Source organism: Lissotriton helveticus, chromosome 8, assembly GCF_964261635.1.
Source record: "Lissotriton helveticus chromosome 8, aLisHel1.1, whole genome shotgun sequence".
Lineage (NCBI taxonomy): Eukaryota > Metazoa > Chordata > Amphibia > Caudata > Salamandridae > Lissotriton > Lissotriton helveticus.
In genome coordinates, this window is record NC_136069.1 from 1407908108 (window position 1) to 1407930470 (window position 22363).

General features: G+C 41.4%; 1 protein-coding gene across 1 annotated transcript in view; it reads right to left on the reverse strand.

Moving 5' to 3' along the window:
- TMPRSS15 (transmembrane serine protease 15) overlaps nucleotides 1-22363 on the reverse strand; it is a 1630091-nt gene that overhangs the window by 522820 nt on the left and 1084908 nt on the right. The window contains exons 18-19 of the mRNA XM_078658360.1: nucleotides 21918-22028; nucleotides 11289-11421 (exon numbers count right to left, since the gene is read on the reverse strand). Coding sequence (XP_078514486.1) covers nucleotides 11289-11421; nucleotides 21918-22028 — 244 coding nt within the window. The remainder of the gene's footprint in view (nucleotides 1-11288; nucleotides 11422-21917; nucleotides 22029-22363) is intronic.

A 22363-nucleotide genomic window follows, 5' to 3' on the forward strand; every position in this document is an offset into this window, starting at 1 on the left:
GCTCATCCAGGCAATGGGTGCCTGGGCATGTTCTCCATGCAGGCTGTAATGCAGTCTGCATAGATAACTGGGAAAGTGCACTTGACTGGCTTGGGCATCCCAAGAGGGCCAACCAAACAGTCATTGCACACTTAAAAGAGGGCAAACCCCTCCTGCCCTGCTCCAAGAGCAGAGCAGCCTGGCCCACCGCCCGCCTGTCCACAAACTAAGCAGAACAGAAACATAAAATGATAATAACTAAAAGTTATTATCATTTTATGGTTCCTTTGTTGCACTGCTTAAAATCAGTGGGGCCACTCTCCTCCACCATAACCGAGGAGCCACCACTGCTTCTAGATCTATATTTGTTTTGTAGGAAGACATAACACACTTTGCTGATCATGGCTACCTTTGCTGAAATTGCGCCTCCTTGCTGCCCCCTCACCCCCTTCACTCCTCTCTAACCTGGATTCCAACTTTAATCTTTTCTAACCTCTGCATATAAGAGAAGATTTTTTTGCAGTTTTTTATAATGTGAACTCGACCCAAAGATTTTGGAAGGCTTTACAAGGGTATCAGTTGCATTAAACAAGGCCCCATTCATTTTTATTTGCAAGCAGGGGGAGACTACATGATTTGTGAGAATCACACAATATTGAGCGAACACATAGATTTGAACCTGGTTCCCCAGTTCCAAATAAAGCAGCTCGAGCTGTAGTGCCATATTCTCTCCCTGATCACCTAATTATGTCTGTATTCCGTCCTACTTATAGATACTTTTATGTTTATCTCTTGCTTGAGAAGATAGATTTTACCTTGCTATCTATGAGTGGATTTTGGACTTTTCACTTGCTGTCTATGAGTGGATGCTGGGGGGAGTGAGTTAAGGTGCAAGGTAACTGGCTGGTGACAAAGAGTTATGGAAAGTGTGTGAAAATGTGTTGTTGGTTGAAGGGATGAACCCCTACTCAATCAAAAGCCACAATTCTTGCCTAGATGAACCAAAAAAGGCACTGAATCACCCTAAGTTTATCCTTCATGTAGCTTGGCACACTAGCAGTGAGGCTTAACTTTGAGGCAATGTGAGTATTTATGCAGCACTTAGACAGTACTAATTGAAAACACAACACTAGTTTAGAAAAATTGAGTGAATTATAATAAATTATTTGACACCAATACATTAAATATCCAATCAGTAGCAGTGGAGTTATCAATTGTTAAAGTTTGAAGTGTAAAATAGCACCTTAAAGATCAAAGCACTAACCGTGGACATCTAATCGCACAAGACCGGGCCAAAGTCGAAAGTTACCGCACCGAAATGGAGCACTGTTCAGAAACATGAGTGGATCGACCCGGTCTATGCTTACCTTCGGACTTAGAAGTATTTTTCAAATGATTGAGGAGGTTAAGTTCAGAAAGCTAGCAGGTAGGGCTGGCCTCCTCTCGGTCCTCAGAGCATTTTTTGTCAGAAAAGTTATAAGTCCTAAGTTTTGGATTTGGGCTATCTGGGCACCTTTAGCACCAGTTCTAAGAGTCCAGGACTAACTCAAGCTGGGTCCAGGTGCAGGTTCAAGATGGTTGCCACCTTTTCTTTCCCTGCGACTCTGATCAGGATGCCACGGACCTAGCCCCTGGAGTTACTCTGGGAGTTGTGGGTTGAAACAGAAAAGCACCAGGGCAGTCTTGTGAGGGCAGCAAGGCAGCAAGGAAGTTCTCTTGATGCAGCAGGGAAGTCATCTGAACTCTATCAATACTGGTCCTATTGGACTTCACAGCTTCCTTCAACAGCATCTCTCACGCAATATTTATACAAAGGGTAGAAAATATTGGAGTAGGTGTCAACATCCTTAACTGGCCAGCATTGTCCAAATAGAATCCCTAGCCTCCTGTAGTTCAATGGCCGACATAGCTACCACTAGGATAGCTTTCAATAGACGTTTTCTTTAACCTATCATCAATAAGGGGTTGTTTGGGCTGGTGCAAGGTGCCCCCTATAACTAGTGGACAGCATATACCAGGCCAACTTCTCACACTGCGCTACATTAAACATGTGTCAGGTATAATGTAATGTAATCTGTAAGATTTCACTGCTCCACTTCTAGGACACCAATGCATCAAAAGCTTACACCATGGTGCAAGGGTGCATGTGTTACAGACAGGATTGTTTTTGCACAGAAGGGGCTATCTTACTGCACAAAACAATTCTTAGAGTCCTATTTCCCTTTCTGTGTCTGTTGCAGAATGATACACCCATGGAAAGAGGAACTAGCAAGGGGAAAAAAGACATTTCTCAATGTTACGCCGGTAGGGGTACCACATTTTGGGGCAACCCTATGTTTACAGTTCTTTGTAAATCTGGGTTTCTATCCAAATCATTAGGTGGATGCATGGATACACCCATGCACCACCCATGCAATGCCTGCTTGATGCAAGGTAACCCAAGGCAGAGTTTTGCGCTCCATTGCATTTCTTTGTATTTATTAAACCAAACAAAGCCATGCACACTGGTTTTGCGTGCCTTAATGTCAGCAATACTTTTATGTTCTGGCTATGACATAAAAGTGAAGCAACCCCAGTGCAAAATCATAGAAAATCTGGGCCATGGGCTGAATCTTTGAAAAGGGGTTAAACACTGTGAAGCTAGTGCTCACCATCTTACTGGGCAGAGAAAATCCCTTTTAAGAACATTGGACTCTCACTGGACTCTCTTTTCGTCATTCAGTTAGCTTCTTACTGTGGACAAACGTACACAGTGTGTTTCAAACAATTTGACCTGACTTACTTCACATAATGCCTGCTGTTGGGAATCTACTTTCAGTAAAGGTGCTCCTGCTTCACCAGAGAGGTTACATGGATAAAAGCTAGATATTGGAACATATATAAAGAATGTCTAAATCTGACATTCCTATCACAAGAATACAAAACAACAAAGAAACATATGGAAGTTTGTTACCATTTTTAAATGAGTGGCACTTGAGTGTGTGCATTTATATATTTTTGGATGTAAGCATGAAGTATTAGAAAATAATTATGAAGTGATGTTTATCACTTAACTCCGTATAACTTCATGAAATGCAGAGTGCATCCTAAATTGTATGTCGCAGAAGCAGGTATTTGTCTTCTCTGTGACAGAGATTCTGCTTTTGGATCAAGTGAAACATCTGGCTAGCAGGTGACATCTACATTTGCTGTTGTTTTTACTGCTGTACTGTCAGTGTTCCCTCAAGTGAATAATGTTTCAACATGCTTTCTATTACTTACTGGTCCTTCAACAAACCCTGTGTCTTCTGTTTCTGCCCTAAAGGATTGAACTGTTACCTGGAGTTGTGATCTCAAAGACTAGGACACTGCACCTGAATATATCCAACCTGCTAAAACCATGAGCATCTGGCAGTAATTGGCCAATTTAGAGTTTGGGGCATGGGGGTTTACTCCGTCGGGGCGATGGAGTAGAGTATTCCATTACCATGACGGAGTCCCCATCTACCAGATTCTGAGATTTACGAGCCCAGCAGATACCTCTAGCATGGGCAGGAATTGTATTTTGTTTTGCAAAACAAAAACCTAAAGTTGGTTTTTGTTTTAAAAAATAATGCCTCCCTCAAAATAGGATTTTCTCTCATGACGATGAAAGCATTTTGCTGTGATCACTGCCCCTTATCGCAAGGTTTTACCTGGTAGTGACAGGCAGTGAAGCCTGGCCATGTGTTCACTCTATCTATATCTGGTGGGGGACAAATGGCCAAACCTTCGATGACCTTAAGTCTCTGTCATCAATATCCTTTTTTATTTAATTTCCTAATAGCAATTTAAAGCTTTGTAGCAGGTTCATAGGTTTGTAGGGAAATAGTGTGGGAAGTTAACTAAGTAATATTAATTACATTTTCTTTTTTTTACCGGAGTTTTATATTGCGCAAACTTGACTAGAAGTTAGCAGGTATCAGAGCGCTTTAAATGAGCACCAGTTGCATTACAGAAGGACACATTCGTTTTTTTGTTAGCACAGGCAGATTAATTGATTTGCCCAGAATCACAGGACGTTGAGCGTCGTTGCCGAGACTCGAACCTGGTTCCCCAGATTCGAGGTCGACCGTCCTAGCAGTTAGGCCAGATCTTCTTCCTATTCACATCCTCTCTTCATTAATAATCAATTAATTGATTATTCATTATTTATATCGTGTAAAATTGTATTTTTTGTTATATATGATGTGCAGGCTGCTGGGTTTGTAGGGGTATAGGGTGGGAAGTTAAGGGATAACTAGTATACAATTAATTATTAATGTATTATGAATTTCTTTATTATTAATTATGTGAATTCTTAAATAACGTTATATATTAGTTATATTTTAGGTGTTGGATGTTGGGTTTAAAGGGATATAGGGTGGGAATTTAATTTCATTAATAATTAATTCTCAATTATGTATTTATTAATAAATATTTAATTAATAATTACGTACATTATTTAATATTGAATTACTTTAGTTATATTTTAGTTGCGGGTTGCTAGGTTTGTAGCTGTATATGGTGGGACGGTACATAATAATTCATTTACAAATAATTATGTATTGTTAATTTATTCATTGATTATCAATTACGTAAATTGTGTTATACTTATTTTTTTGCTATATTTTTTATAGTTGTCAATTAATTATTACATTTAATAATAATCATGTAAATTATTTAATTTGTCTATATATATATATATATATATATATTCACACGTTTTTGGGTTAATTAACAATGTTTATATTAATAGTTTTATATTTGTTCTAAATTAATAGGGTTATTAAAATATGTAATGCATTTGAAGTGTAGTACTTACCGTACTGTTTCACAGACTGTAAATTTTACCCCTTCAAAGTCCAACGCTTTCCCTACTGCTAGATAAACTGGAGTGGTATAGAAATTATCCTACCGAAGTCCAACACTTTCCCTCCTGTTGCATAAACTGGAGTGAGAATAGTGAATCTTACCCCTTCGAAGCCCAACACTTTCCCTACTGCTGCACAGACTGGAATGAGAATAGTTAATCTTACCCCTCCGAAGTCCGACACTTTCCCTACTATTGCACAGAGTGGAGTGGGAATAGTTATTGTGTTATTATTGTTTGTATAATTGTTAATAATATGTAGTCGGTTGCTGCATTTGTAGCGATATAGAGTGGTTAGTTAATAAAAGCAATAATGAGTTAACAATGACTTATTAATGTATCACTAATTAGTGAATTACTTATTAACTATGTAGTTTGTGTAATAATTATATTTTTTTGTTCTATATGAGGTGCAGGCTGCTGTGTTTGGAGGGGTATAGGGTGGGCAGTTTATTAAGTGATATTTAAGAATTCATTATTAATTTATTGTTAATTATTTAAGTGAGTATTATTTATGTAAATTGTTAACAACTGTAAATATTAGTTATATTTTAGGTATGGGCTGTTGGGTTTATTGGGATGAAGGGTGGAAATTTAATTAAGTAACAATTAATTAACAATTAAAGTCATGTGACTTTTGTGACCGTCCTGCAAGAGTGTAAATTAAAAAATGGAGGCGCCTGTGATTGGTCTAGAGGCCCTTTTTTCCCATCAGCCTTCACACTACTGCAGGAGCAAGAGGCTCCCAGGAGTCAAGCAAGAGCGAGTGTTCTGATTGGCTGGCTTTTGGAATTTTTTTAATTAAATTGCTGCCATTACTGTTTACTGTGAAAAATTAGAGGTAAAAATAATATTTTTGCCTCATTTTTACAATCTCGCTAGACTCTCCCAGGATTGTGAATAGTAAAAAGGAGTAGACGAGTTCTCACTACACTCTAATAGTGGGAAAGCATATTGCGGTCCTTGGTTTTGAGAAGAAGTGTGTACAGTGATGAGTAGAAGGTTAGTTTTTTTTGTTTACATTACGATCTTGTGAGAGTCTTGCAGGATCGTGAAAAGTATGGAGTAGGTGATGTTTGAATTCACTCTGGCATGCACATTTGTAACTGTATGAAGGAGTCCCACTGATTTCTATCCTAGTCTACTATTTATGGCCATTGGCTTGGGAAGAGTTGCGAGTAGAGTTAAGGCTCTTAACTACACACACCCATCATCTGAGAGAAAGGTAAGAAAGGAGAGGTCAGTCCATCCACACACTCTACTATGCACACCCGACATCTGAGAGTGAAGTCCAACAGGTGAGCCCAGTCCCTCTCCACACCCTACTGTGCACACCTGGCATTACAGAGAGAGGTTTTAGCAGAGAGGTTAGTCCCTCCACACAGCCGTCATCTGAGAGAGTGGTCTGAAAAGAAAGGCCAGTCCCTCCCCATGGCAAATAACCCATAGTTATCGTTTGAGAGGGTTCCCAAACCCTTCTATGCAATCCTTCATCTGAGAGACAGGTCTGAAACAAGAGGCCAATCTACCCACACACCCTACGCACATCCATAATCTGAGAGAGAGGTCTGAAAGGAGAGGCCAGTCCTTCTGCACACCCTACTATGCACACCCCTCATCTGAGAGAGAAGTGAGAAAGGACAGACCAGTCTATCCACACACGCGACTATGCATACCCATCAATTGAAAGGAAGAGGTTTGAAGGAGAGGCCAGTTCATCCACACACCCTACTACACACACCCGTCATCTGAGAGAAAGGTCTAAAGAGAGAAACCAGTCCCTCCTCACACCATACTACATACACCCATCACCTGTGAGCCGGGTCTGAATGGTGACACCAGTACCTCCCCACACCAAACTACACACACACATCATTTGAGAGAGGGGTCTGAAAGGAGAGGCCAGTCCTACTGCACACCGTAATATGCACACCCATCACCTGAGAGAGGTCTGAAAGCAGAGCTGAGTCCCTCTCTGCACCCTACTATGCATACCTGTCATTTGAGAGGGGTCTCAGTTGATAGGCTAGTCCCTCCACACACCGTACTATGCATGTCATCATTTGAGACTGTGGTCTCAGCGGAGAGGGGAGTCCTTCCCCACACCCCACTACCGGGGCCTATAATCCAAGACAGAGGTCTCAGTGGAGAGGTCAGTCCCTCTCCACACCCTACTGTGGACACCTATCACCTAAATAATGTGAGCACCAGGATATATTCTTCATCATTCCTCCATACAACCACAGAATTTTTTTTTATTTAGTTTAAAAAAAATTCACTGAACAAAATCAAGGGTTAAAGTAGCATTTTAGTCAGGTGTAATAAAAAAGATTTCTTTTCATTTTTTTTTAAACTTAGAAATTCACTGGAAAAAATCAAAGGTTAAAATGCCATTGTAGTTAGATACATTTCTCAGTGACAACATTAATGTTATGAACTAAAAAAACACATGAATTCACCAGTTATAGTTACCAGTGCAGACTATAGCTTTCACCCCGCCATGCGCTGCTCATGATCTTACATATGACATCACTCATGACATGTTGTATGACATCGTTTATGACATCTCAAATGGTATAATTGCTGATATCACTGATGACATCACCGATGAGATCATTCAAACTTCATTTTCTTGTACATTGATCTATAAATTACTAGAGCATTAAAGGCCTGATAGATAGTAAGCACAACATAGCCCAGGAGAATATCAGTGATTATTACTGCCATCACAGATACAACTCTGACGTGTAGAAAGCATGGATTATGTGCAAAATTGACCCTATACCATACTCTTTACATCTAACATAGTTTACCTGAACAATCAACCACAGATAACTAGGAAACCCTAATTGAGTACGGTGTTCAATCTGCATACAACTCCCCACAGAAAGACAAGTTCTTAGAAATGGTTAATGTCAGTTCCAAAACAAATGACCTACTACAGAGAGCTTTTATCTGTATCAAACCTCCACTTAGTTTGCAAACAGTGAACCTTGCATGAGAAATACTCCACATAGTATTAATACGTATCTGCTAAGAAGAGTGTGCACTCTATGCAACAGTTGTCAATAAAGACACCATTTGCTACAAATAGTCAAGATCTGAAGGTGCTAAACAAAATACTACCTGCACCCTTCATATTGTGATACAAACCTTACAGATAGCCCATCTTCTCAAGCAAAATAAGCACATAGGTTAGTACCTGGTGCACACAGCCCTCTATGTTAATTACAAATTGTCATGCTGACACACTTCTGTCGAATAACTCAAGGCTGCTTACAAAAGTTAATATGTACTATGTAGAACCTTACTCTTGTTGTAATCTTTTTCTACAGAACCAAAAAACATGTGTGGAACATAATTAACCCAAGTTAACTGTCACCTGCTCACAGAGTTTCTCTTGAATAAAAAGAATTATAATATGTTAAACACCTTTACACATCTCTAGTGCATTAGGACCACATGTGTTTTGTAAACTCTTACACCCATTAGCTGGACCCCGGCTGTACAAAATTAGGTAGACAAGTAATGTGTACTCACCACGATGTAAACTATAAAACAGATGAGCACAGTCATTGGATGATGTCATCTGTGATCTCATGAGGGATGTCATGAGTGATGTCATGGGTGATGTCATATATGGGGTTATACGCATTGCATACCGGGGGCGCAATTTATTGTTAGCACCGCTAACTACAACTGGTAAATTTCTGTGTTTCTTTTTGTTCAGAAAATCAATGTTGTCACTAAGAACTTCACCTCACTATAAAGTTACTTTAATCTTTGTATTTTCAGTGAATATGGTGTATATATTTATATAAAAATGCTTTTTATAGTAATAAATCAATTTAAAAAAGAACCCTAAAAAATGTAATTTAATCTAAAACATATATTTTTAATAATAGTGTTATATTATATACATATATATAAACATAACACACATATATGTGTGTGTGTTTATTTAAGTAAATATTTATATGTAGTATTACATATTTACATGTATAATATATTAATTTTACATTCTACTATATTAAACTATATACTAAAAAACTATATTTTTTCATAATATTAGTGTGAAACGATATTTATGTTCAAAAATGTTGTACTTATAATTATAAATATGGCAAACAATATTTTTGTAATCTATATTTTTGTTTCACAATATTGTTGTTTTCGAATATTCTGTCAGTGATCTGCTTATAGTACTTGCTTCCTTCCTCCCTCCATGCCGAAAAAACATACAAATTTAGGACATTTCAAATCTCTAAACTTATCAGACAGGCTCCACGACTTATATTGTAGACTGTGTATTATTCAGGGTTCTTCCCTGCTAATTACCCTTCTGTCTAGCTTTCTGAAATTCTTTGCTTTATGTCATTTGAATACCCTTTGGGCTAAGTCAGTGCTCAACAAATATATTAAATAGACATAACACTAAATTATTAACGTAGGAACTAAACAACAGAGTGCTGAACTTGGAGTGAGGGGAACTAGGAAGGGAACTGTAAGAGAAGAGTACAAACTTCTCACTTTTTATCTGGCATGTGGTAATCAGTTTACATCTGAATGAGATTTTACTTAAAAACTGCATCTTTGGGCTTTTCCAAAAATGAAGGAAGTTTTCAGAGTGACACACTGATGAAGTCCCAGAACCTCAATGGGTAGCAAGAGAAGTCCTGACTTTAAGTGGTCTCCTATTCTGGTTATGTTGTTGCTGTAGATGCTGTATAAATGACTGGAACATGTCATCTTGCTTAGCATGCATGCAGGGGTTTTAGAACTACTCACCCTGAATGTGGTGCAACTGAGTTTGCAGCTTATTTGAAAAGACAGAATGAGCCAGTGGAGGTCTCAAGGGGTCGAAGTGACAATTCGAAATTTCGTCTATTCCTTGATTGATCAGGCCACAGCTTGTTGGAATGTGTTTATATGAATATGACATGCAACGATTCATACAGGCAAACAGTACAGTGCAGTTTATTCTATTACATACATAGCAAAGCCCCCTGGATTACATATCACATGCCTCCAAAATTAGATCACAGAATAAGCAATAGCAACACGTAAAAGAACGGAAACAACATCTGAAACTAATCATGACAATTATAATCATCTCTGAGGCAAAAAAAGCAACATTTATAGGATAGGATAATATTTATAAATAGCAATTATACCAGCAGGTGTCAAGGTGCTGAACGGACGGAAGAAGTGACAACATCCAGCTAAGAAACAAATAGCCAAGATTTCAAAAGTTACCGGAAGGGAGTCTGGCTTGGAAATGGAAGGGGGCAAGGAGTGCCAGAGTTTGGTGGCTGTCACAGTGAAGGAGTGACTGCCCCCTCTCACACAAAACCTGGCACCCTGCCTTCAGGATTGATAAGGCCTGCATAGGGGTTTATATGTGTAGTGATTTAGGGTAGATATAGGTAGCCTATATCTAAGTAAGGGGTGCATGCACCACCTTACCCAGGCTGCAGAATGGTGTCATTTTGGAAGGCTTCCCAGGGGCGGCACAATACATGCTGCAGCCCCTGGTAGGCCTCTGGGGTACCTATGCCCTTAGTACCTTGTGTACCATGTACTAGGGACTCACAAGGGTACCAAGTAACCAGACAGGAGTGTACCTATAGTACATGGAATCAATTTAGAGAGGAAAGCAGATAGGCTGGGTCTCTGAATAGCAGGATCCCAGCCAAACAAAGTCAAAAACCATCAAAACACCAGGACAAAAGTGGGGACAACCATGTAGTCAGATTCCACTTTCCTACACGCAGGGGTTTACGAAGTGACGCATCTGCCTAGATGAGTAATTTCATAAATATGGCACAATATGGAGCAATATTTACGCAGCTGATGTGTCACAAATAGTGATACAACGGCAGCGCAAAAGTGACAGTGGGGGCTCATAAATAAGCCCCTAGTAATGTTGCAGATCTAGCAGATGCTTGTTATCTCTTTTTCACCATTTCAGCCTAGTAGATGAGGGGTACGCATAAGAAGATGGCTAAGCAAAAGTAAAGTGTTTTGTAAGAGGGCCGCCATTTCAGCAAGTGCCCAGTTAATTTTAAATCAGGTGACAGTTTTGTTTATTTTTATTTTCCTTGTACTCATAAAGTTCCTCATGCAGCTGGCAGCTCCTTCAGACCCATGGTATCTGAACGGATGGAAGCAACCGAATCATGGAAACCAAAAGTTGTTTTGTTCAAGGATTAAATACTTCAAGTGCTTGTATCTCTGGAAACAAAGCTCTGGTACCTGAGAACGGAAACCACTGCAACATGTGTAAATGAACATCATAGGTCTGAAAGCAGAACACGATTCAACTGGAAGCCAGTAACGCATGATCAAAGTATATGTGATGCAAAACAAGCTGTGGCCAAAGCAAGCTGTGGCATAGAGGCCATCTACGATTACTCTCGCCAAAAAAAGCTTTACTTACCCTAATCCTAATCGATGACACACATCATTTGAAATCTGTGTAGACCAAAAGTCTGCACAAGTAATGTACCAGTCATTCTTGATCTTTAACTGAATTATTCCATCTGTGCTTGAAGATCCATGGAGTAGACGAACTGCAGTGGAAAAGAGATACACAAATCATCATTATCGAAATATTGTTTGATATCAGACTATGTTCGTTTCAGTTCACGTTTCGTAATCCCAAGCTTTTTTCTCAAACCCAAATTATGCTAATGAAACAAGAGATAGAGGAATACAATGAAAATTAAATTTTAAGATAAGCTTTAAGCTGTCATTGTGACCAAGGGTCTCCTCTGTTGCTCTATACCACATCTGTAACAGAGGATGTGAAGGTCACTTTACTTTGCACTCCCCTATCATCAACTTAAGTATCCACATTTGTGTGAGCCGTGTGAAGTCTCTTTTCACTTTTACACCACACTTAGATTTCTGAAGCTAGTTATCTTCGATTTCTTACTGCAACAATCAAGAAATTAAGGGCCTAATTAACATTTTGGCAGATAGGATACTCCCTTACAAATATGGTTCTTTACAGCCTCTTGATTTAGAATAATCACTTATCATATCAACGAATGGGCATTTTATCACAAGAGTAAAATAATGTTTGCTTTCACAATTATTTCTGAAAAGTCTGCAAGTGAAATTAACTGAGGTAGGTGCATTTGATGTCGGATAAGAATTAGATGCACGGTGGGTAACTTCGTGGAATATCAATAGCAAGGTGCCTTCTCTGTAGTCAAAGCATTTAAAGATTCAAATGAGCATGCGGTATGGGAACAATCACTATCTTTGGCATCTTGTCTCCCTGATATCACCATTAATTGAAGACCACCTTCAATCTTTGGCAGTGCAGACATTTTCAAAAGGTCAAGCAAATCTGCCACTGAATCTTGCTCTTCCATCCATATTTGCACATATTCCTTGAGAGATCCTCTCTTGAAGGCACATAGGCATCCCATATCTCTTGCAACATGATTAGAAGTGATGAGGGAGGAGCTTCCTGCTTGTCCTCCTGTGAGCATTTTGTGTAATGAAGAAGCCTCTGTGGTTGCAAAAGCATAAGCCTATTGACAAATGACTACTTTTGATTGTTTTCCCAATACCCCTCCCCTAAGGTTTTACTCAATTCATCTCATTTACAGTGGTAATGTCATGTGTCCTCCATCACGATGGCACACTTTCAGTGTTGTAGTGTAAGTCTCAAAATCATAAACATAAGTAACAATGTTTCCAATATTCAACTAGTGTTCGAGTTTTAAAACAGTGGTTCTCAATTTATTTTTGTGTCATGGTGCTTGTGTTATGGCTGACATTGCTATTGGGATCGCTGTACACTATTACATCACAGGATAAGAAGCTTAGATTGCCATTTGATAATGTCCTGGGTGGCATTGCATCTATCCAGATGGATGGAAACATCTCGTTATTCGTCTACCTAACAGTCATAGTACCATAATTGGCTTCCACCCATGATTGATTCAGGTGCTAAGTTCTACTTAAGGGTGCTTAAACTCAAGTAATGTGTTCCAGCTCATCATCTTGCGGACAGTTTTAGATAAATAGCATAGTCACAGACGTCATACTGTTTTAGACATTCCTGACAAAGAAGCCTCTAATGGGAATACCTACAGTTCTAATGATGCGATACCAAAGGGGATGATGGATGCAGAATTTGAACAAATCAAACACTCACCCCAGTCAACTGATCTGAATCCATCACCATTCTTTAGCTCAGTCCACCACCCCAGTTCAGACATGGCCATATGCAAATCAGTCTGACCCTGTGCCTCATGGGAACAGTCCAGCCCGAACTGCCAAGCCATGTCTATCCCGGACCAGAAACAAGCATCCTGGGACCGGTTTCGGATTCATAATCCTCATCAGCCAGGCTATCTTAAATCCTGTGGTAGAGTGAGCAAGGGATCCATGTCTGGGCATACCCTGCAAACTTAGGGTGAACAAAGCGATACCAAAGGGGATGATGGACGGAGCGTTTGAGCAAATCAAACACTCACCCCCAGTCAACTGATCTGGGTTTATCCATCACCATTCTTTAGCTCACTCCACCACCCCATTTCAGACATGGCCATATGCAAATCAGTCTGACCCTGTGCATCTTGGGAAAAGTCCAGCCTGAACTGCCAAGCCATGTCTTCCCTGGACCAGAAACAAGCATCCTGGGACCGGTTTCGGATTCATAATCCTCATCAGCCAGGTTATCTTGAAGGGAAGGGTATGCCCAGATGTGGGTCCCGTGCTCACTACGCCACTGGAGTCAAGCTATCCTGGCTGATGACGCCTCATAGCCAAAAACCAGTCCTAGGATGCTTGATTCCGGTCCAGGGAAGACATGGCTTGGCAGTTCGGGCTGGACTGTTCCCATGAGGCACAGGGTCAAGACTGATTTACATATAACCATGTCTGAACTGGGGTGGCGTGGTGAGCAAAATAACAATGGATTAAACCCAGATCTGGGACTGGGGGTGAATGTTTTCCCAATGTGAAACATTCCGTCCATCACCTTGTGTGTTTTGCTGTTCGCCCTATGTGGGAAGGGTTTGCCCAGACGTGGGTCCCGTGCTCACTATGCCAATGGAGTCACGCTATCCTGGCTGATGGCGGCTGAAAGCCAGAAACCGGTCCTGGGATGCTTGTTCCGGTCCAGGGAAGACATGGCTTGGCAGTTCGGGCTGGACTGTTCCCATGAGGCACAGGGTCAAGACTGATTTGCATATGGCCATGTCTGAACTGGGGTGGCGTGGTGAGCAAAATAACGATGGAGTAAACCCAGATCTATGACTGCGGTGAATGTTTTGCCAATGTGCAACATTCCGTCCATCACCTTGGGTGTTTTGCTACAGTTCTAATGATGGCTTCTTTAGTCAAAGAGTGTAAGTGAGAGGGGGCAGCCACCGCTCCATGAAATAATGGATTTTATGGGCCAAACCTTTTTTAGACTGGACAAAGACTCTCCTTTATAATTTTATTTGAGAGAGGATTAATTTGGTATGGGTCTCCAAATAACAGCTTGTCCATTGTAGGGTTTTGTGTAGACTTCTGCTGTTTAGCCAGGATTTGGGAAATGCAACAAGAGTATTAATCAATTAGGATGACCTGATGACTTTAGTCCATTATCACCAATTTTATTCCATGTGACATTTATATTTTGACCCTTAGAGACTGATCAAACAACTAGTTGGATGTCCTCTCACTGGCCCTCAAAAGCAAGCTGACATTACAAGAATAACATTTGTGGGGAGAACATTTTAATTTCTGCATATGCAGGGTGATATTACAAAATCACTGCACAGGAGGAAAATAAATTGGCAAGTCTTCTTGAGCCATTTGTAGGGAAATTGAACAAACAGTCCTTGTAGCAGGGAAAAATGTCACAAACTGACTTCCCGTTTATGTGTCTATTTTTACTAAATACAAAGTATAGAAAGTATATTCTCATCACTTTTCAGATGATAATTTGGGAGCCATGGTACTGAATTAGCCCCTGTCTCTCTTTATTCAGTCTGTCAGGATGAATGGGAGGGACGGGGTATTAAGTTCACCACCCTGATGGACAGAAACATATTTTGAGTTCACCAACAGCCCAGTAATGATCTCTTTGCATTCACAGTAGCTGCCTCCATGGTGGCTCCTGTGAAGACACATAAGGGTTGGTGCTTAGCCACTGTCTTTTTTGTTTTTCAGAAACAAACTATGTTTGAGACAAAAGTCAATGTATTTAATTTGTGTTACCTTTTGAAAAATTAAATGCTTTAAAAAATATTTCAATACCCTTTTATTCTTTTTCTTTTTGGAAGATTGTTTATGGACAGGGATTCATGTGTAAAATATCCATGACACCCTGCCATGATGTACCTAGTCACATCTTTTATTTGAGTGAAATAGAGTACCTTTTAAGCTGTAGTCTTAGGAAGCTTGAGGGTATTTGGTCAAACGTCCTTGCAGTGTGTACTGATTGGTTTTGGGTGTTTCTCTGTTCCACTCAACTGAATCTGCCCTCTTTTATGTTATCGACATTATTTCCTTTGCTCATTACAGTCACATATGTTCCATGCTTATTCTTCTAGATCTATAGGTGGTTAAGGATCAGCCCTGTGTCCACTCCTAATCTTGTTATATACAACCTACTGTTTTGAAGTCATATCCTCTTTCGTCTTCTCCCATTCCATTTACAGCAATGACACAAAAGTATTTTCTTCGTCCCCACTATTCCACCTTTCAAGCATCTCTATATGCGTTACTGCCCCAAACATATTATGGCCCTCAGGTCTCTCATGTTGAATTCCTGCAAACCCTAGATCCTATATTTAACCTCCTCCTCTGCACCAGCTCTTCTGCCTAATTCAATCTACTTTCTCGCAGTCATCTTGACCATCACCACCTCTTCCAGAAATGTTGTAGTTCTCTTTAGCCATATATGAGAATGAGATCATTAATTACTGCCACAGTGCATGGTACCAGTTACACAATACATCAAAATATGCTCGTGTTTCACTTTCCCCACTGCCAAGGCTGTACCTACTTCATTAGTACTGAGTACATTAGATTACTGCAACAGCCTGCACATCGGGCTCCATTAATTATCTAGGAGCGACCCCTGCAGGTAAGAGTGGTGAACTGGGTTGGGGGGGGGGGATTCGACTGATGACCACAAGGGCAAATTAAATAAATAATTAATTTTCCCTTGGTCATCTGTCGAAATCCTCCCCCCACCCGGCCCCACCGCCTCACCACTCTCCACTGCACGGGCTGCCGCTGCAATAATCCTTCTTTGCTACTTAAACCTTATTCAACCTGCAAAGGTGCACACCTAACATTCCCTAACAAAGCAGGGTGACTCTCAGCTAAAAACAAAGATCACTATGGATTACTAGCAATTGTATAAAAAGTGGTTTCTAGCTCATCTCAGGCCTACCTTGGTAAAATACTGCCCAACTATACACCCTCACGTAATTTTTGATCCGTGACTCAGTAATTGTTGGTAATGCCCAAAATAACATTTTCAGCATCTATATTCCAATCTCCATACCTTCTAGGTCCCCATCACTGAATCTCAATGCCTACAGAGGTCAGAGCATAGCCCGCACTCTGTGTGTTCTACGCTACCTACACATGTCACAGACTCTTGGATCTGGAGCAACATGTCAATAAATAAAGTAAGCTGTAATTAAAATGTAAATAGATCTAACATGCTAGTATACAATATACACATTTATTCTTGTTCTTTTGCCTGCTGCTTTCCTGCTGTCTCTTTATGACAAACGACTTATTTGATCAAAACTGCATTAATCTCTGGTTCATATATTCCATCATTTCTAACTAGATATGAATTGACATTGTATTGACCAAATGTAAAACAATTCTGATCGAAATGCCATGCCGAACATTCACTACCAGACACAGGATGGGGATCTCTCACTTGGTTGCTGTCTATTGTGGCAGTTTTCCCTTTTCTTTTTCCCTTTGTTTTCCTCCCACGTGCTGTACTTAGTTTGTGAACATGAGGCTATAACTTTTCTGCACGTAATATGATTGTCAATTCTATTTTAAAACCCTTTAAGTGGTGATTTGAATTTTTTTAATCAACTAATATTTGGCTTCTTAATCTATTAATCAGCGGGATTATAAGAAAACCTGTGACGCACATGAGGTATTCGTGAGCACAATAGTGTGCTCTTTCTGTTTAGCAATATGTTATGTTATGTTATATGCACTTATATGGCGCACGGCTGCCCCAGCCAAGGGGCGTCTCAGCGCAAGCTGTTCGTACCTGAGAGGGGGCTGCTGCTGATGGAGGTTGCAGAAAACATAACATAACTAACAGAAGAGGTGTGTTTTATGGCCTTTCTGAAGGACAGCAGGTCATTGGGTCTGCGTATCTGGGCTGGAAGTCCATTCCAGAGCCTTGCTGCTAGGTATCTGAATGAACGACCGCCCATCCGGGCTAGTTTTATGCGGGGGACCGTGACCAGGTTCTGTCCTTCCGACCGTAGAGTGCGTCGGGGAGTGTAGAATTAAAGGAGTGGGCACAGCATAGGGGGGGGGGAGGCAGATTTCAGGATTTTAAAAGCGAGGCATAGGGTTTTGAAGTAAATCCTCTTCTCCACCGGGAGCCAGTGAAATTTCATGAGGGTGTTAGTTACTGACTTGTGGCGGGGAAGACCAGTCAGTGCTCTCGCGGTGGCATTTTGGACTCGTTGCAGTCTAGCTTTCTCTGCAACGTTCGTCCCTAGCAACAGGGAGCTGGCGTAGTCCAGCCGTGAGAGAATAGCTGACTGTACCACTAGTTGGCGAGTTTGGTGGTCAAAGTATTTTAGGATAGGCCTTAGGTTACGCAGAATCCCGAAGCAGTTGGCCGCCACTATTTTCGTGTGATGGGTGAAATTCAAGGCAGAATCCACCCAAGTTTTTTACAACATTTTTGGGCTCGGGTGGTTGTCCCAGTGTCTCAGGCCACCAGTTGTTCCCCCAGGCAGTTGTATCTTTGCCTACCAGCAGGACCTCCGTCTTGCCGGCGTTAAGCTGGAGGTAGTTTAATGTCATCCAGCTAGTGATGTCGGCGAGAGTCTGTTTAAAATTCTACGCACCCAGACCACTCTCGTCTTTCAGTGCCACCACCAACTGGGTGTCATCGGGGTAGGACACTAATGACAGCCCGTGTTTCCTGGCTACCTCTGCCAAAGGTTGAACGTAAACATTGAACAAGGTAGGGCTGAGAGCAGACCCCTGGGGCACTCCTTGTTCAATGGCGCATTCTTTGGAGAGAAACGGCGGGGTGGAGACCCTGAAGGATCTGCCTGACAGGAAGGCCTTGAACCAATTAAGAGCCTGGCCTGATACCCCTGCTTCCTCCAGCCTGAACAACAGCACCTCATGGGAGACCGTGTCGAAGGCAGCACTGAGGTCCAAAAGGATCAGTGCTGCCGTTCCCCCTGAGTCTAGTATAGTGCGAAGATGTTCTATCACACTCAGGAGGGCTGTTTCGGTGCTATGTCCGGCCCTGAAGCCATGTTGAGACCTGTCTAGAATGGAATCAGACACCAGAAAGTTGGTCAAGGTGGAATTAACATGGGCTTCCGCCACTTTGGCTGGCCAGGGGAGCAGTGATATGGGCCTGAAGTTTTCGGGTAGGTTAGGGTCTAGCGTGGGTTTCTTTATGATGGGGGAGACCCATGCTTGCTTCCAACTGGCGGGAATGTTGGCCGTGTGGAAGGACAGGTTTATAATGTCTCTGAGGGGGCCAAGTACTGTCTCATCTGCTTCTCTGAATTGTTCGGGTTTAAGGGGGTCTGCTGGTGAACCTGACTTAATTTTATTACAGAGTGTCAGGAAGTTTTCTTGGCTAAGTGCCGGGATGGTGTAAAGCTTGGGCCTATTTAAGTCAGCCATGGGGATGAGTTGTGGACTGGCCGGAAAGGCGTTATAGATTTTCTGGATTTTGTCCATGAAGAAAGTAGCCAAGTTATCGCACAGTGCGGACGAGGTGTTGGGGTTGTCTACTATTTTTTTGATGCTGAGCTCTTTCAGTATTCTGAAAATAGTTTTGGACGCGTTATGGCTATTGTTGATCTCTGTGGCGTAGTAAACTGCTCGTGTCCTACAGATGTTACGGTGATAGCTTTTTTGAGACTGGACATAAAGGGTCTTAAGTGCAGGATCATAGTCTCTTCTCCATTTACGTTCCATTTTTTTTAGCTCCTTTCTTTGTAAGGTAAGCTCGTCATTGAACCATGGGCTGGATTCGTGAGAGCGTGCCTTGATCCACTTGGCAGGAATTGAAGCATCTAAGGCCTTGTTAATCCAATCGCAAAATCTAGCATACCCTAGATTAGGGTCCTCACTAAGTGTAGGGTCAGCTGTGAGGAGTGCGTGGAATTCCTCCATAGCTCCATAATGTATATTCTTACTTCCGTCCTGGCATAAAAACGTTTTGTAATGTGACACGATGAAAATCTCTTTTTTTAAATAGATTCTGAAAACATTTTTTGGCACCAGTATTTTTTTAAGTAGAAAAATACTGGGACGTGTTTACCTGTTATTTGCACGTTCGCAAAATATCTGTAATAAAGCAGCACATTTTAACAAAAACATAAATCCTTTTATAAAGAACTTGTCCATGAAGAGGCTGAGAATGTTCTATACAATTTCTTTTTCTAGTTAACAGGCAACTTGACCCTCCTCACAATCACATTTTTACTTGTGTTTCATAAATATCTGTTCCAACATTGCCCTATCATTTACGTGGCATCTATTCACAGATTTCTGCTGTTAGAAATGCATTTTCTGGTTGGCTAGGGTTTGCACCTAAACCAGGCAGAATCCACCACTCTAGGCAGGATAAGGGGATTACACGTCTAAAATATCTAGGCCTGGGCTGAGTTTGCAGAGTTTTGCTACGCGGCACTCCATGAAGTGACAAAAAGCTCTGCGGGATTCTGAAAGCAGCAGAGTGCAGCCCTCTGATCTGCCTATCGCTTGAGTAGAAATTCTACCTGAGCTGCAGCTTGCACTAGCCAACTTACCATTGGCGAGTGAGGAAAAAATTCCACTTCACTACGCGGAGCAGTTTTCTGATTCTTGTAGCTGCATGGAGCGTGGAGTGCAGAAAACTCTGTAAACTCCGCAAACGAGTGGCCTACCTACGAGCGGTGCACTTGAACAAGGGTGCAAGAAGTGGCATGGATGTCAGCTTGGAGAGTTGCTGTCAGTGAGACCAGAGCTGCGGTGAGAAACGGGATGTTGCTCTGTGTTCTCCAAAAGCGGTGTCCACAGGTGACAGTGCAGGCAGCTGCGTTGGTGAAGACATCACAGCATTGTCGGAGATACCAAGTAGGCGGGCTGAAGTGAGGCGTTGTGGAGAACGGTGCCCACAGTTCACAGTTAAGAAAGCAGTTCAGTGTTGGCATCACACAACATCGTCGGTGAGACCAGTGTTGCGGTGCAAAGTGTGGCGGTGCCCTCTGCGGTGCCTACAAGTCGCGAAGCCGGCATTGGCATCGTTGACCCCGTCAGGTTACCTTTTCCTCTCTGGCAACTGAAAATATCTAGTTCCAGAAGCAGGTACCCAGAAGAAGTTGAAGTCTTAGATTTCCATGAGACTTTCAACAGGAGGCAAGCTCTACATCAAGCCCTTGGAGAAACTCAAAACAAAGAAGTTGCAGACAGTTCAGTCCAGTCTTTTCTCTGTCCAAGACAGAAGCAGCCACTGCAGCCGACACAGAAAGAGCACACAGCAAAGTGGTAGTTCCTCCTCACAGCTTCTCCAGCTCTTCTTCTTAAAGGGTTCCTTGGTCCAAAAGAGTTCTAAAGATCAGGTGTCTGGGTCCCAAAATGTATATAACATGTTCCTTTGTTCTCTTGAGGCAAAAGTCTCTCAGCTCAATTCAAAGCAATTATGTTCTCTCTAACCCAGCTTCCTTGCAGAAGATGGAGACAGCATTGTGCAAAGGAGACAGGGCCTATTCAGCTGCAATGAAACTATCCTCCACCACTCTAAATGCATACCAGGCCTATTTAGGTGCTTTTGAAACTCCTCCCACTACTCTAAAGGCAGAGCAGGTCCATTCAGCCTAGCTCACAGTCACCCAGGAAAGGCCAGACACACCTCAACCCCCCCCCAGTGGCTGTCTGCAGTGAATACAAGTCCCCAGCCCATGTCACTCCAAAACCAGACAGGCAATACACAAACCAGCAGAGGCACATAGGATGGCTAAGCAAGAAGTGGTAATTTCAAACACACAATATAAAAATCATCTTTACTAAACAAAGTATTTTTAAATGCTGAGTTCAGGCAAACTAAACTCCATGCTCCTATCTTGTCGCAATGGAAAGGTATACTTGTAAGATATTACAAAGTATATCTCATTCTATCCTATGGGACAGATAGTCTTTCAATAGTGAAAAACGAAATACACTGTATTTCACTATCAGGACATGTCTCACACCAGTACATGTCCTACCTTTCAAATACACTACACCCTGCCCATGGAGGTACCCTGGGCCTTCCTCAGTGGTGCCTTACATGTAAGAAAATGGAGGATCGATACAGCTGTTAAAAACTGCGTAGAGACACTGCAGTGGCAGGTCTGAGATACCTTTACAGGGCTACTCATGTGGATGGCACAATCAGTGCTGCAAGCCCACTAGTAGCATTGGATGTATAGGACCAGGCACACTTTGTGTTCTTTACTGGGGCAGTACGTCATATAAAACTAACATGGAAACACTAACCCATGAACACAATTTACATCAGGAGCATATGCACTTTAGCATTGAAAAGCAGTGGCTAAGGGCTCAGAGTCCTAAAACCAATGAAAACAGGGTAAAAAGCAGGAGACCAAAAAGCTCAAAGTCTGGGGGTGAACCTGCTGAAAAAGCCAGGTCGAACAACTGCCAAAAACAATTCCTGAGAACTTACAAAATTTCTGAGCTGATGCAAAAACAACTGAAATTGCCAGACTGAAAATAAAATAATAAATCATATTTAAAAACATGAAACACTGGCAAAAAACTGTTAACCCCCTTAATTCGTATTTTTGATTTTACAAAAACACTTGAAACGTTTGCTTACCACACTCTGATTCATCTGTTCCATCCTTACAGTCCTGGTTTGCATCACATATCTTTGCGTTTGGTATACATTCCCCACTTGCACAACGAGAGTTATTGGAAGGGCAAGGTTCTGCCAATAAAACAGAATAATTAATCGTAGTTAGTTTCTCTGTAGTCAGAAAATGTGTCATAATTTCATTTGAAAAATTATCTGGGGATCTTCCCCCCTTAGGATTGAGAATTCCGTTTTTTAGTAACTAAATAGTACTACTGTTGTACTGCTCTACGACTACAAAATGCAAATCTGCCCCATAGTGACCAGAAGTATGACGTGTTCGATTAGCGGCAGCTGCTTCCAACATAGTTTTCATCTGTTTGAATAGCCAATAGCTCCAGGGTAAAAAAGAGAGAAACAACATGGTTCTAATAATTCAGAAGTGACTGGTGACTCCTACTATCTGGCAC